This window comes from Electrona antarctica (assembly GCF_951216825.1).
Source record: "Electrona antarctica genome assembly, chromosome: 23".
Taxonomy (NCBI): domain Eukaryota; kingdom Metazoa; phylum Chordata; class Actinopteri; order Myctophiformes; family Myctophidae; genus Electrona; species Electrona antarctica.
Window position 1 is genome coordinate 30,225,204 of NC_136804.1, and position 17,433 is coordinate 30,242,636.

Below are 17,433 nucleotides of genomic sequence, written 5' to 3' on the forward strand. Positions count from 1 at the left end.
TGCAACCACATGCTCGGTTAGGCTGTTACAATATCAAGATGTACCTGTGATAGTAGCAGTATTAGCAAGGGAGCCCCAAGCAGAGGTCAGTAAACCATGGGTCGCATTAGGAACATGCACGCATGCATGCTGGCTCCACACGCACACATATACAGACATGCACAACACCACTTGTACCCACATGCACTCATACTAAACTGCACGCACGCACTCACACATGTACACGCACGCACCGAGATGGTTCTCGGAGTGTGAAGCGAGGTTAGGAGGTTCAAGGGGAAAAGAGGAACCGAGAACCCCTCCCTTACAGGCTAGCTAGAGGAAGTGAGATAAGTGAGATGGTGTAACAAGAAGTCAAAGTCATACACGTTATACCGCAGTGAAATTTGTTCTCCGCATTTGACCCATCTCTTGGAGCGGTTGAGCCACAGCCAAGGAGCGGTGAGCTGCAGCGTGTGCCGCGCTCGGGAATCATTTGATTAGTAGATTTGACCCCCCAATCCAACCCATTGATGCTGAGTGCCAAGCAGGGAGGCATTGGGTCCCATTTTTACAGTCTTTGGTATGACCCGGCCGGGGATCGAACCCCGACCTCCCAGTTTCAGGGCGGACACTCTAACCACAAGGCCACTGTCTGGTTAAAACCTGGGCATATGCAGGAATAAGCCGTGGGAAAGGAAATGTGTGCAACCAGGAGATAAAATATACATCCTGTCTCCGGGCAAAGAACTGAACAACAGGAAACAAATGTGAGATGCGATTCTGAATCCATAGGAGGCGGTGACATGACCTTAAAAGGGTGCTACTGGAACGTATATATATTGGTGAATAAAATCACCAACGGGCTTCCTTCGTTCCAACTATCAGGGTGTGTCTTCTTCAGGAATGTGAATGATTCCTGAAGAAGATCCCAGTGAATGAAACGTTGAATTAATAAACCAGTGGAGCTGAGTTATTCCTTACCAGTGTTGCGGACTCTTTCTTTCCCTATGGTATGTACCCTAAAAAAGAAAAACATGCAGTAATCCTGCTCTCTATACTGCTTCCCCCTGGTCAGATGGAGGTGAAAGGAAGGCCAAAGGTTAATTCATAATTCCACCCATCTGCCACTCTGACAACTCCATTTGAGAATGAAGTACTCTATCATTCTGATAGATTAGTCCTATATAACATCTATATGAATTTATAAAAGTGATCTATGGATCAAAGCGCTGAGCAGAGCTGACAAGCAGAAAGTTATTGACATCATTTAGTGTTTGTGGTTCTGAATTAACTACATTCTCACATTTCTCAGGTTGTGTGTGCGTGTGTGCATGCATGCGTGCGGGCGGGGGGTGGGGTTAAACTTGTTTGGCTGAAACCTAGTCTAGGTGCTGCCACACTATCGAAAGAGCTGGTGGATGGAAAAGAAGCTCCACCTCTCTCCAAGTGGGGTCATATCAGGTGATGTTGGGTACAGACATGCATTATGATCTCTCTCTCTCTCTCTCTCTCTCTCTCTCCATCTCTCTCTAGACACACCCAGTATGTTACCGTTTGACACACAGTGGACAACAATTACTCTGTGAACTGTTTCTGAACATTCTGGACCGGCTGATGTTTCACCATGGGGGATAAAGCACAAAGATTCATGTAGGGTAAGTGTTATTAATCAGGTATGGTTAATTCATGTATAGGCTAATCATACTAAATGGTGGATTTATATACAGTAGTTTAGTTATTCATGGCACTTTACATAGATTGTGCATTACAGTCACTCATTCACACACATTCATACGTCTTTACATAGATTGTGCATTACAGTCACTCATTCACACACATTCATACGCCTTTACATAGATTGTGCATTACAGTCACTCATTCACACACACATTCATATGCCTTTACATAGATTGTGCATTACAGTCACTCATTCACACACATTCATACGTCTTTACATAGATTGTGCATTACAGTCACTCATTCACACACATTCATACGCCTTTACATAGATTGTGCATTACATTCACTCATTCACACACATTCATACGCCTTTACATAGATTGTGCATTACATTCACTCATTCACACACACATTCATACGCCTTTACATAGATTGTGCATAACATTCACTCATTCACACACACATTCATACGCCTTTACATAGATTGTGCATTACATTCACTCATTCACACACACATTCATACGCCTTTACATAGATTGTGCATTACATTCACTCATTCACACACATTCATACGCCTTTACATAGATTGTGCATTACATTCACTCATTCACACACACATTCATACGCCTTTACATAGATTGTGCATTACATTCACTCATTCACACACATTCATACGCCATTACATTCATCCATTCACACACCCAACCGTGACACCGATGGCGGAGGAGACCATTTTATTTTATTCAACCTTTATTTAACCAGTAAAAAACACATTGTGACGGAGTCTCACCAAGCAAATACACAATGTACATTATAAACAGGAAAACATAAATATATGGGCCTATGCAAAGGCTAGTACGCATCCGAACATGGGCAGGACTGTACATGATCCTTTTTAACAGGAGCTTCAATTTAAATGTCTGTAGCCTAATAATTATATTATAGTATTATAATACTAATATACAGTAAGAGTTAATTAATATAACTTAAGGCCATTATAAAATAATGTGAGTTAGAACATAAGTAGTGGCATAAATGGCCAGTCAGTGGATTTTGATTTGGTAACCATGTGGTATCTGGAACCACAATTTACATTAATATAGCATAAATAACCATGTTTTAAACTAGTGTAAAACACTGTTCTTCCTGTGAGTCTGTGACTTGACCATTACCGTATATGGGCACAGACATGTTGACCACTTTAGGGGGATGGGAAACTTGAGACCACCTTTGCATCTGTTGTCTTTGTTGTCTTGCTGTATAAAGCCTACTGAAATGTTTAACAGTTAGTCAGTAGTCTCCGGACGCCGTGAGGCTGATGGATGTAGGATCCATGGGGCTTGCTGGCCCCATGGCTGTGATGCTGTATTTTGAACTCTGAAAATAAATCTGCGGACTCCGAAACAACTTTCATCTGCCTGCCTCTGCTGTTGACTTCATTCTCCGTATTTTTGCCTGAGTATTTAAGTCAAGTCTTTACGTCTGTTTATGAGCTTTATAGAGAGAGGAAAAGCAGTTCTCCCTTTGTAGTACATTTACTTCAACCACTAACCACTTATAAATATCTTGAGTCCATAATCGTCTGAAATTGGACTCTAATACTGAAATGGTGTGTAAGAAAGGGCAGCTTCTGTTTAAGGAAGCTAGCTAAATGTCAGGTAGATGCAGAGGGTAGATAAGTCCACAGGGAGTTCATAGAATCTGTTATTACCTGTTCTGCCATTTTGTCGGTATGGAAACCTTGGCCTTAAACAGAAACATGCCCTCAAGGGATTGTCAAGGTGGAGAACAAGATTGTGGGCGTACAGTTCACCTGCCTGAGTGACGGACGAGCAGGTGCTTCGATTCTACAAATGCCTTCTAAATCTTGACAGTTTTCTTGACATGTTTCTATGTCAGTCGTTCTCAAACATTTTCTTGTGAAGGACTGCCAAAAATATATGAAATTGGCCGCCGACCCCCCCCCCCCCCCAAACATTAGTGCCACATTTTCACGATTTTTCAAAAATAGCAGACCTACAAGCTCGGCATGTGCTTGTAGATCTGCACTCGGTGCCGTGCTATGAGCTTGTAGATCTGCTATTTTTCAATAGCTAAAGTATAACACAATGCTTAAAACACCAACAGGGGTTCCCGCCCAAAATGGGTTAAGAAAGCGACCTCTGTCAGAGCAGACACCTCTCACTCCCCTAAATCGGGAATATGAATCATTGCCTTCTGGCTAAACCCATGTAGTGAAAAACTATAGGTACAACGTTTCATTCATACCTACTTCTACTGGATCTCTTGTCCACTAGTCCCTTCCTAACATTTTAGTCTAGTTTTTATTTATTGACGAAATTGTCAATATATTTAGTTTTAGTCATCATAGCTTAGTTTTCATTTAGTTTCCATTTTGTACGAACATTTTTTGAACAGTATTAGTCGACTAAATCAACACTGGTCTTTAGTTTACTGTTTTTAGAGCTTTTCTACCTGTTGTAAACTGAATAGCCCAATTTGGCACATGCAAATAAACTTGACCTTGATCAAGGGTCCATTTGGTTCCATTTGTACACTCTCAGAGTTACAGACTGGTAAGGGTCCATTTGGTTCCATTTGTACACTTAGAGAATTACAGACCTGTAAGGGTCCATTTGGTTCCATTTGTACACTCTTTAGTCTTAGAGCGTTACAGACCTGTAAGGGTCCATTTTGTTCCATTTGTACACTCTTAGAGTTACATACCTGTAAGGGTCCATTTGGTTCCATTTGTACACTCTCAGAGTTACAGACCTGTAAGGGTCCATTTGTACACTCTCAGAGTTACAGACCTGTAAGGGTCCATTTGTACACTCTCAGAGTTACAGACCTGTAAGGGTCCATTTGTACACTCTCAGAGTTACAGACCTGTAAGGGTCCATTTGTACACTCAGAGTTACAGACCTGTAAGGGTCCATTTGTACACTCTCAGAGTTACAGACCTGTAAGGGTCCATTTGTACACTCTCAGAGTTACAGACCTGTAAGGGTCCATAATGTGTTAAAAACTGTCCAAGGTGTTCACAGACACCTGAGAGGATGAAATGACAATGAATGAATGTATGCATGCATACATACAAATAAAGTGAAATATCCATTTAAGTATAGTTCTCTTGTTTGGTCTCCCTGTGTGGTCTGGTAGGACACCTACTGGTTGGTACAGGTATTACATCTAGTGAAGCTTCAGGATATGATGGTGATATTATTGACTCATTTCATATTTATATATTTGTGCTGGAACTCGATTTAAAAAATGTAATTCATTTGATGCATTGTAATGAATGAATTGAAATTAAATACATTTTAATCGCATATCAATATTTGATATCTTAACAGATTTTGGTATACGAGTGTGTGTGCGTGCGTGCGTGCGCATGTCCGCGTGTTGCACATGAATCCATCATAATAATGTTTTCTGATCTATTGCATTGGCTGTATAACCCTGACAGGTTTAAAGGAAGACCTAAAGATGATCTATTTCATTGACAGGTAATAAAGAGCTAAAGATGAGTGAGCGTGTGGAGAGAGAGGAGGAGGAGGGAGCCGATAGACCAGAGTTTCCAACAGGCTGTGTGTCTTTGAAGAGTGACTGGTCTAAAGGAAGTCCTCCTGACTCCACTAATGAACCTGGACCTGAACACACACAGTAGGCTATGTCAATCATTCTATACAATATACCTATATGACACTATAACACTATACAATATGCACAACACTATAACACGACAAATTTTAAATTTGGGTTGCACGAGTTATATAGACCAAAATATGAAGCAGCTGCTCTAGCGCCAACAGGAGGCTGATTTGAATAATTTATTTTAGGGTAGAGTTTCATCCTCGGCCGACTGGGAAGTTTCACACGACCGATAGGTCCAAAAGTTTACGTCTGAAAAACTATTAAATGTTGTTTGTTTTTGTTTTGTCTGTTCTGAAATGTAATACTTGAAGCTTTGTGATGGTTCATTGTATTTTGTCTTACGTTTTCTCTAGTGATATATAGATATTTTTGGTAATAAGGTGGGCAATATAAACTTGGGCTTCAGCCCAAATCTTTTTGGCCAAATAGTAAGTTGTAGTAAGCTGTATGTTCAACAACTGTTTTTGTCTCCACCAGGCCGAAGGCATGGTGAGAGAGTATGTTTTGCACTCCGTCCGTGTGTGTGTCCGTCCGTGTGTGTGTCCGTGTGTCCTTCCGTCCGTCCGTTACCAGCTAATCTCCGGCACCGTTAACCCGGTCGATGCCAAACTTTGCACACACACTCCCTAGATGCCAACGATGAACCTCTGCCCCGCATTTTCCAGAACGGCCTGTTATAGCGCCACCATGAGGCAGCTTTTCACATTTGTTACCTAAAACTGCACCGATCTGCGTGAAACGTTGCATGCACACTCCCTAGAGGCCAAGGACAAACCTTTGACCTGCATTTTCCGCATCTGCCTTTTATAGCGCCACCAGGAGGCCGACTTTTGTAAAACACATTTTTGGATATTACTCCTCCAGATTCTGTCCAAAAATCTCACAAATCGTTACACAGTATCTCTATGGTCATGTGCTCAAGTCGGATCTGTCCGATATTTCATATTCCACCCCAATTGGCTATAATTGCCTTTCACAGTTTGCAAGATTGCCCCGTTTTGAACAAAAGCCTCAAATCATGAACACAGCATGCAATTTACGAAATCTTTCACACATTTCCTTACTAGGCTGAGGAATATATCCCACCCTTTTCACATTGGCCTGTTATAGCGCCACCAACAGGTTGATTTTTGCAAAACAGGTTGATTGGAACAAAATGCCTCAAATCATCCAATTGCCATACAAGGAAAACATGTTTATATTACTACTAAACATTTTGCCAAACATCTCACACAGTCCTATCCTCCTGGTGGAGACCTGTGCCCAGAAGGGCACTTTTTCTAGTTTTGTTTTGTTTTTCCTTAAATGACCAAAATAAATTAACTAACTCACTTCTAACTATCTAATATCTAACTATATAACTATCTATTTAACTAATTAACTAATTGATTAATTGACTAACTATCTAACTAACTAACTACTAAATAATGTTAAACAAACAGTAGTTTTCATTCACATAATTTATAAAAAATCATTATGATTCCAGAAGTGTTCCCCACAGACCAGAGTCTCCAACACCCAGCTGTGGGTCTATGGAGAGTGACACGTCTATGGGAAAGCCTCCTGACTTCAGTAATGAACCTGGACCTCCAGACACAAAGTATGTGAATCCTCCTATAGAATATAAACAACAAGGTGATGCCTTGTGTAAATTATTAAAAAAGACCTACAGTATAGTCAAACTAGAAAAGTGCACTCCTCAGAGCGCAGATCCCCCGCCAGGCAGGGTTGCCTCCCCGGGGCTGAAATATTGTAGGACTAGTAGCAAACAATGTGTGAAATAGTGGAATTATGAAAAAAATAATCTTCCAAAGATGAAGGATTGACAATTTCCTATTGAAAGATCATGATCATGCAGACTGGCTTCCCTAATATAACCCTGATGATTACTCTATATATGAGCTGACTGTAGCTTGGTTTTGAGGGATTTGATTGCACCGTTGCACTATATGGAATACAAGCTACTGTTATGCACAATTCGTTACTGTCTCTGTTGTTTATGTATTGCTATTTCTGTCTGTTTGATTCCAGAAGTGTTCACCACAGAGCAGAGTCTCCAACACCCAGCCTTCTGTCTATGAAGAGTGACATGTCTAAAAATGATCCTCCGCACTTCAGTAATGAACCTGGACCTTCCCACACAACGTATGTCAACCTGTCTGTCAGATATATGTCTCTCCTATCTATACAGTCATTAAGACATGTAAATCCCTTGACTCCTTCAAAACCGCTCTCAAAGGGCACCTATAGGGCTGCAATTCGAAACTGGCCTCCGTAAAATCTGAATCCCCCCCCCACTGCCCACCCCTTTTTCCCCTCACTGTATAGGTTTCTTTTCCCTTTTTACCTCCCTTATGATGAATTCCTGTTCTGTTCTTTGACTATATATAGAAGTGTATTTGTACGTCTCTAAATGTTTTGATGAATTGAATAAGGTGGACCCTCTTGTAAACAAGTGTAATGCTTAATTGGGTTGTCCACTCACAGTTAACAGTCTTTGTATTGAGTTTGTGCTTGAAATGTACTGTAATTCTGCAAACTGTTAATACATTTCAATCAATCAATCAATCAATCTCTACCTATTTATGCAACAAACTATGGAATATAAACAAACTATTGAATATCTATCTATTTATGTAACAACTAACAAACTATGTAATATCTGCCTAAGTATGCAACAATGTATATAATATCTATCCATCAATGTTAATGTTATTGTACTATTTCTTGTTCTTGTTGCAATGTCAAGGAGACACAGAGCAGAGTCTCCAACACCCAGCCTTCTGTCTATGAAGAGTGACCGGTCTAAAAATGATCCTCCACACTTCAGTAATGAACCTGGACCTCCTGACTCCAAGTATAGGAGTAGGAGAAACAGAGCAAAGTCTCCAACACCCAGCCTTCTGTCTATGAAGAGTGACCGGTCTAAAAATGATCCTCCACACTTCAGTAATGAACCTGGACCTCCTGACTCCAAGTATGTGAATCCAATCCTCCTAGAAATATATAAAACACTATAACGCTATACAATATACACACTATTACACTATGGACGAGTGGGCACCTGGACAGTCAGCTGGGCACGTTTTGAATCATTTGTGGTGAAGAATGGTGACCTACTGCAGGGTCAACCACAATGTGGTGTTCATTAACACAAGAGTTCCACCCACCCCATTTTCCTCTCACTGCATACTGTACATGTGTTTCCCTTTTTACCTCCTCTATGATGATTTCCTCTTTTTGGCTATATACTGTAGAAGTGTATATTAGTACATCTAAATGTTATGATGAATTGAAAATGGTGGACCCTCTTGTAAACAAGTGTAAACGGTTCTCGAGTTACATGCATTACAACCGTACGCACACACACACACACACACACACACACACACACACACACACACACACACACACACACACACACACACACACACACACACACACACACACACACACACACACACACACACACACACACACACACACACGTGGGCCATTTATAGTAGGATTTATACAGTATGTAACGTTATCGTACTGTTTCAGTAAAGTTGATATTGTTGTATTGCTTTTTGTCTTATCGCTGTGATGTTGAGTAGCAGAAACTCAAGAACGTTTACTCTATTATACTTGACATACTGTATGTATGTATGATTCCAGAACTCACGGACTGAGGCAGAAAGTCATGTAAACCTTTTATTTACAGTTTGGTCTGTAAACTTCTACTGTAATAATAAAAATCACACCCCTGTGAAGTGAGCGGTGCAACTGTTCTCTACAGTTGCGCACTGTAGAGAACAGTTGCACCGCTCACTTCACAGGGGTGTGATTTTTATTATTACAGTAGAAGTTTACAGACCAAACTGTAAATAAAAGGTTTACATGACTTTCTGCCTCAGTCCGTATATAGCAAGCTGTATTGAATAAGCAGAGAACAGAATATGGGACAGAGTTGCACCACTCACTTCACATGGGTGTGATTTTTATTATTACTACAGTATCAGTTTTTTTCTTATGAAAGCAGAGAGTCTTCTGTTTCATACGGTATATAGTATTTATATGTCGCTATAGGCCTTATTTTGTGAATATTGAGTTCGGGTCCATGTCTTCTCTGCAGTTATATCTGGTGGGCGCAATGTGCATCCATCCAGTAACCAATTTATGACAAACTGTACATGGGATCAATGTTTACTCTTTTCCTCGTAACAGTACACATTCAGGGCTTTCATTCGGTGTATAGGATGTATAGCATATTTATTGTGTTTATTGTTATATCTGCCTGTCAATGTCTGACAATAAACCTTCATAACTCTGCTTTCTTTCTTTGATCGCAGTAACATTGGGGGGGGGGGGGGGGGGTCATGGGCACATTGGGCAGCAAAAGTCTTGATCCGTACGGCTATAAAAAGTCCCATTCCACCGTTCGGTTCAGAACTATAGTATAACGGTGAGACGCGTTGTCATCATCAGCTGATTTTGTTTTTCAAGCTAGTATAGGGGAACATGCCTGGGCATGCAGCAACACCACGGTTTAGGACGCGGAAAAGTTCGTTATACATTACACCCGGGTCGATTACGTCCCCGACGCGTTCATTGCGGTCTTATCACTACAATTATAATGAATAAAAAAGCGTTACAATCACACGTCCGAGCGATCTCCGATTATGACGGCTCTGCATGGCGATACGTGATCCACCAACGGAACACTGTCTGTTGTCGTGGCGGCCCCTCGATACTGTGGTTAGTTCGTAGTATTGTAGGCTCGGGGATCGTTTGGTCGCTACAGTATGAAGAAGGAAACATGCATCTGTCCATGTGTGTTGCGATCCGGTGCATATGTGTTTAGGCAGCGTTCCGTTCATCATGTTTTTTTCCGAGAGACAGAGGAGAGCCCTCATCTCGCAAGATCCTCCTCCTGGAGAAACAGGAGGGAATCGAGTATTATAGTGTTGGGTGAAATGTCCGAGGTGGAAAGCCTGGTGAGGCGAGGTTAGGTGAAATTTGATTCTTTTCACACACCGACTAGATCGGCATGGGCGCATCCATTTTACACTGGCTTCTACACGTAAAGCGGCCCGCCCTCCTGTTTTCAGGAGGGGAGGGTTTTTTTTTTTTTTTGTTCTGATCACGTGAGCGGGACTAAGCAGCAATGACAGGGGGATGGTTCTTCATTGTCCGGGTGGGTAAAAAGATGAATGAGTATGCTATAAAAAAGTGATTAGAACGTATGGATACGTGGTTCGCACCGGACGTTTGATTAATTGATAACGTATTGATACGCGATTAGCGTTCGCTGTGTTAAAGGTGCTTTGAGAGGCACTTGTCTTTATCTCCTTGGGCAAAATATTCCGTTGCACTATTCGTTACTGTCTCTGTTGTTTATGTATTGCTATTTCTGTCTGTATGATTCCAGACGTGTTCACCACAGAGCAGAGTCTCCAACACCCAGCCTTCTGTCTATGAAGAGTGACATGTCTAAAAATGATCCTCCGCACTTCAGTAATGAACCTGGACCTTCCCACACAACGTATGTCAATCTGTCTGTCAGATATATGTCTCTCCTTATCTATACAGTATATATCTAATGTAATGGGATATCATAATGTTTTATTACTTTTTAGGGTTAGTTTTTGAGGGGCGCTAGCCCCTCCTATGCCCAGCTGTGTGTGTGTGTGTGTGTGTGTATGTGTGTGTGTGTGTGTGTGTGTGTGTGTGTGTACCCCATAGTGATGATTTGATTGGCTGAGCACGGAATGTGAGGATAAAATTGAGTACAGAAAAGTGAGGACGCCAAAAGTGATTATACAGACACATATCAATACACTACAAAATGTCATGAGCTCTCTAAATAATAATGTGCAATCAATGCATTTTCCAAATGTTTTACCCTGTAAGTGACATCATGCAAACATCCCAATCTACCTATTTATGCAACAAACTATGGAATATAAACAAACTATTGAATATCTATCTATTTATGCAACAAACTATGGAATATCTACCTATTTATGCAACAAACTATGGAATTAAAACACACTATTGAATATCTATTTATGTAACAAACTATGGAATATCTGCCTAAGTATGCAACAATGTATAATATCTATCCATCAATGTTAATGTTATTGTACTATTTCTTGTTCTTGTTGTTGCAATGTCAAGGAGACACAGAGCAGAGTCTCCAACACCCAGCCTTCTGTCTATGAAGAGTGACCGGTCTAAAAATGATCCTCCACACTTCAGTAATGAACCTGGACCTCCTGACTCCAAGTATAGGAGTAGGAGAAACAGAGCAGTCTCTCCAACACCCAGCCTTCTGTCTATGAAGAGTGACCGGTCTAAAAATGATCCTCCACACTTCAGTAATGAACCTGGACCTCCTGACTCCAAGTATAGGAGTAGGAGAAACAGAGCAGTCTCTCCAACACCCAGCCTTCTGTCTATGAAGAGTGACCGGTCTAAAAATGATCCTCCACACTTCAGTAATGAACCTGGACCTCCTGACTCCAAGTATAGGAGTAGGAGAAACAGAACAGAGTCTCCAACACCCAGCCTTCTCTCTATGAAGAGTGACCAGTCTAAAAATGATCCTCCACACTTCAGTAATGAACCTGGACCTCCTGACTCCAAGTATGTGAAGCCTCCTATAAATATATACAACACTATAACACTATACAATACAGTATACACACTATGGGTATAGACCGGATAGACATCCAGACCAAATTCACGCTCATATTTTGAGCGGGATTTCCGACCATTCCAACGTTGCGTGTGGGATTCATCTTTTATTATTTTTTTGGGCGCACACTACGGCCATTCTCACGTCAGCTCCGAGGCTGACTTACCAGGATCAAAGCTTGCCTAAATGTATTTAGAATGTGAATCATTCATGCTGAATCAATTCATAGTCCCAAACCTCAAATGAAATATCAGCGCTGTTGGTGAAATGCAACAGGAAAATAATAGTGTGTGTGTGTGTGTGTGTGTGTGTGTGTGTGTGTGTGTGTGTGTGTGCGCGCAAGATAAATACAAGGTGTCTTTGTGTATGTACACCAGAGAGGATATAATTAAATTAATAACATTGGTTTCATAATGTTTTGGAAAGTATAATCCATTTGAATGCATCCTTCCTCGTATACAACACAATGCACTGCTTTTCAAGTCTGAGCCAATACAAAATTGTGATTATTATGTGATTAATCGTATGATTAACTGCACAAATCGTGCCATTAATTAATCCGGATTAAAAATTCTAATCATTGGACAGCACTAATGATTTGATATATTAACCACAATAATATTAACGTATCTATTGTCTTCATCACCACAGAGAGACATCAACACCTGGACAGAAGAAATCTGGTCAAACCACAAGTGGACACGGTAAGACACATTTTACTAAGGCCCAGGCCACACCACTCTGGATCTTTTGCAAAACGGATATTTTCGTCCTCCGTCTTAGAAAAAATCCCTGCCCATACGACAGAGATATCTGAGTCCACACCCAAACGCAGAAACGCATTGAACACAGGATAAAATCACTGCAGTAGCAGGTTTCAAATGTAGGCAATATTATATTTGATTTTATATTTACACTTATGAGGTGCCAATCATATTTTTTAATGAAGGAATAAGTACCGCATTTTAAAAGCCACCTAAATTGTGAGTGGAAGTATATGTTTCTTTCATTGTCTGTCAGCATGTCACACTATGTGCGTAAATCTCCAGATCCCGACTTTTCTCTCCATATAATTTAAAAATGATAGACACTTTACCATTGCTCTGGCGACTTGGCAAGTCCTGCACAGAAATTAATAGCAGAGTCAGACAGAAGTGTCCACAACCAGTTGTGAGCTTGTAGAGTGGCTATATTTTCGAGCTGTATAATAAATGGCACCGTGGCACGTTATAATGTAGGCTAATACAAGTTCACGCGCACATTGTCAGAATGTAGGCACAGTGACATGCAGTCAATGGTGCGCCCTTAATTACCTAAACATGAGAGAGATGTGCCATATAGCCTATGCGCACGCACGATGCGATTCCATTCACACCTCTCTCTCTCTCTGCACCCTCTTTCTCTCTCTCTCCTCGCATGACCATGACCATGAAATGGAGCGCAAAATACAGCACGATATAGTTTCACATGCGGCTATGCATAATGCACACACCACGCATAGACTTGTTGGTGTAGGCTAATGCAAAATGGAAGGCCTGGCCTGGGTCCTTATTGGTAGGTTAATATCCACAGTTTATCTGTAGCGGTCCGCAATAACTCGCACTGAGAGAGTCTATGGTGTAAGCCTAGAAAGCGCACCACAGATCATATAGGCTGCATGGCTATAAGGGCTTGTATTGGGCACTACCCTACCATCTCTCTATATCATTTGATAAAGGCATATTAAAAACATGACTTGTACACCCAATGAAAATATAAACTTCACGGAATATATACCACTTCGAATTATAACAATCGGTTGAAGATTATCTGAATATAGCAAGAGTAAACTCTCAACTTCTCTGCGCAACGGGCCATTGCGCTGAGGACTGGCAGTGTTTTACCTATAGCCTACTTGTGAGGACCTCTGCTTGTTGCAACAGAGTGGGGCACCGACGATCTGCAAGCTCACAACGCGCTGCATGTGGACGCAACACTTGGAGCTTGAGGAATGACGATAAACATTTCACAGAATATATACCACTTTGAATTAAAACAATCGGGTTGTGCTTCCCACTCGGCACCAATATGAAATCACCAGTCTGCACTGGACTAGTAGGCTGATATATTTATTATTGGATGTAGCAGAGCTGCCTTTGCTCGCTGCAGTTGATGCAATCATGCAACATATGATACGTTTTTAAGTTGTTAACAGTGATATATAAACATGAACAATTGAATAGATATCTGTGTAGTTCCCATGCAGGCACAAGCTGCATTTCACACGCTAATGAGCGGTGACATCATCGTTTCTCAAAAGCTCCGTTTCGCATGACTACACAGCTCCACCGATCCGATATTTTCGAAAATCTTCACTTATTTATCCGTTTAAAAAAACCTCCGTTTGAGTGGCCGAAAACGCCGTTTGCGTGTGGCTGAAAGGCCCAAACGCACAGAGAAATGTGCGTTTTGCAAAAGATCCATAGACGTGTGGCCTGGGCCTAACTGTCCATAAAAAGTGTTCAAATATTGATGCTGCAAATCTAACTATGGACAAGAACATGTGATCCAAAGTTAAAGTCCCTTTTGACTGATACCTGTCCATTCAAACTCTAGAAGGGCCCGTCCCCAAAGTTATTACTTGTTAGTGCAGCCGTGTCCGGCAGCCAGTGAAAACTAGAGTTCTCATCAAACCCTGCACACAAGACACTGCTCAAGCCATAGATATATATAAACTCTAGATGGCTCAAGGCGGAGTTTCTGACGTCGTTCACCCGGCAGCCATCTTACTTCGGGGCTACAGTACAGTATGTTCAATGGCAGCTCAAACAGAAACAGTCATAACTCGCTCAAATCTTGACAGATTTACAAACGGGTTGGTTTATTACAAACGTTGTCAACGTGGCTATGATTCAGGACGGAGGATTATCTGCTTAATTTATGTTTTTTATATGAACGACGTATAAAATCATATACGTATGCGGACGTCTCTGACGTTTATAACAAACCAAACCGTTTGAAAATCGGTTGAAAATTGAGCAAGTTATGGTCATTTAAGAGTACATGCCCCATAGACACAATGTTATGTGTCCCGAGGTAAGATGGCCGCCACGTAACGACGTCGCTCTCCATTGGCCAACAGCGCGGGTGATCTATCTAGAGTTTATATATATCTATGGCTCAAGCTGCCACCCTAAGATCTCCATATATGGAGCTGACCTGTTCTGACATTCCGTTGATCTGACCTCATCAAACCCTCTATACTAGCATATCTGATGTAAAGATATGCTATAGAAATCAGATTAGGTTAGTTATGAATAAAGCTGAATATGTAACATGTATTGTTTCTCTTCTCATATCAGAGGATATGCTGGAGGATCTGCAGGAGGATTTAAAGGTCTATAAGGTCACTTTGGACAATCTTGATCGTGTGACATACATCATTGAAGTGCCCTCACTCTCCAACATCTACACAGACCTCCACCTATCAGCGGGAGAGAGTGAAGGGGTTAATTACCAAAATGAGGTGTGGCAGCTTGAGACCGCCTCCAACATGAAGTCCCTCCATGACGTCCTAATCAAGTGCTGTGCCGTCTTTAAGACCCTCCTCCTCCTCCCTGGCAGAATAGTTCTAACCAAGGGCATCGCTGGCATCGGAAAGACATTCTCTGTGCGCAAGTTTGCTCTGGACTGGGCAAGAGGTTTGGAGAATCAAGATGTCATTCTCTTGGTTCACTTCTCATTCCGGGAGTTGAACTTTGTCAGAGATGAGCAGCACAGTCTTCTCTCACTGATCCATGTGTTCCATCCAACGTTAAAGAGGGTCACAGCAGAGCATCTCGCTGTCTGGAAAGTTCGCTTCATCTTCGATGGTCTCGATGAAAGCAGGTTTCCATTTCACTTCGACAACAATGACATCATCTCTGATGTCACGGTGACATCATCAGTGGGCGAGCTGTTGACAAACCTCATCAAGGGGAATCTGCTCCCCTCGGCTCTCCTCTGGATAACCACCAGACCTGCAGCAGCCAGTGAGATCCCTCCTGCATGTGTTGACATGGTGACAGAAATTCGAGGGTTCACAGACCCCCAGAAGGAGGAGTTCTTCAGGAAGAGCTTCAGTGATGATGAGAAGCTGGCCAGCAGAATCATCTCACACGTGAAGACATCAAAGAGCATCCACATCATGTGTCACATCCCAGTCTTCTGTTGGATGACCGCTACCGTCCTGGAGCACCTGGTGAAGACAGATGAGACGGGACAGCTGCCCAAGAACATGACTGGGATGTACAGCTACTTCATTTGGATCCAGATAAAGAGGAAGAAGGAGAAGTTTGATGAAGAGACTGACAGGGAAGTTCTTCTGATGTTGAGCAGGCTCGCGTTTGAACATCTCGAGAAAGGTAGCGTCATGTTCTACCAAGAAGACCTGGAAGAGTGCGGTCTTGATGTGAAAGACATCGCACTGTACTTAGGAGTGTGCACAGAGATCTTCAAAGAAGAGACTGTTCAATCCCAGAGAAAGGTCTACAGCTTTGTTCATCTGAGCATCCAGGAGTTCATGGCTGCAGTCCACCTGTTCCACTGTTTCACACAGAAGAACATGGAGGTAGTGAAGACATTCCTGGGAGTTGATGTCAGTTCCTTGGATGACTTCCTGCAGAGAGCCATGGAAAAAGCCCTGAAGAGTAAGAATGGCCACCTGGACCTCTTTGTCCGCTTCCTTCATGGCCTCTCACTGGAGTCCAACCAGAGTCTGTTAGGAGGCCTGCTGGGTGAGACAGAGAACAGTCCAGAGAGCATGCAGAGAGCCATCAACAACCTGAAGGAGATTAAAAATGAGGATGGAAGTCTCTCTCCTGACAGATTTATCAACATCTTCCACTGTCTGATGGAGATGAACGACTACTCAGTACATCAGGAGATCCAACAGTACCTGATCTCAGGGGACAGATCGAAGACACAACTGTCTCCATCCCAGTGTTCAGCTCTGGCCTTCATGCTCATCACGTCAGAGAAGGTTCTGGATGAGTTTGACCTGGACAAATACTACACATCAGGATGGGGGAATTTCTGTCTGATCCCAGCTGTGAGGAACCACAGAAAGGCTCGGTTAGTAGTCATGTGAAAAGAAAACCTATTAGAATAGAATCAATCTACCGTCATGACAAATCATGGTTAACTTAAAATATCTAATATTAATCAGGTCTCAAATAGTGGTGTGTGTGTGTGTGTGTGTGTGTGTGTGTGTGCGCGTGTAAATTAGGCATGTAACGGTATGTAATTGTACATTACGGTATGTAGAACAATACCGTTGTATTGTTCCAAATGTAACTGAATTGAGTAAAATATGAAGTTATTATTATGAGTTTAAAAAACATATAGTAAATTTATCAGAGGGTGTGTAAACTGTTCTACCATGGGTGGACGTCACTGCAATGCACTGTGATGTGAAG

The 17,433-nt window shown here is 41.8% G+C and overlaps 1 protein-coding gene across 1 annotated transcript in view; it reads left to right on the forward strand.

Annotated features, from left to right (window-relative positions):
- Positions 1-17,433, forward strand: part of LOC306916747 (uncharacterized protein) — a 43,993-nt gene that overhangs the window by 21,326 nt on the left and 5,234 nt on the right. The window contains exons 13-20 of the mRNA XM_079494763.1: positions 3,444-3,498; positions 5,172-5,328; positions 6,806-6,919; positions 7,351-7,464; positions 8,069-8,176; positions 10,730-10,843; positions 12,650-12,702; positions 15,340-17,089. Coding sequence (XP_079350889.1) covers positions 3,444-3,498; positions 5,172-5,328; positions 6,806-6,919; positions 7,351-7,464; positions 8,069-8,176; positions 10,730-10,843; positions 12,650-12,702; positions 15,340-17,089 — 2,465 coding nt within the window. The remainder of the gene's footprint in view (positions 1-3,443; positions 3,499-5,171; positions 5,329-6,805; positions 6,920-7,350; positions 7,465-8,068; positions 8,177-10,729; positions 10,844-12,649; positions 12,703-15,339; positions 17,090-17,433) is intronic.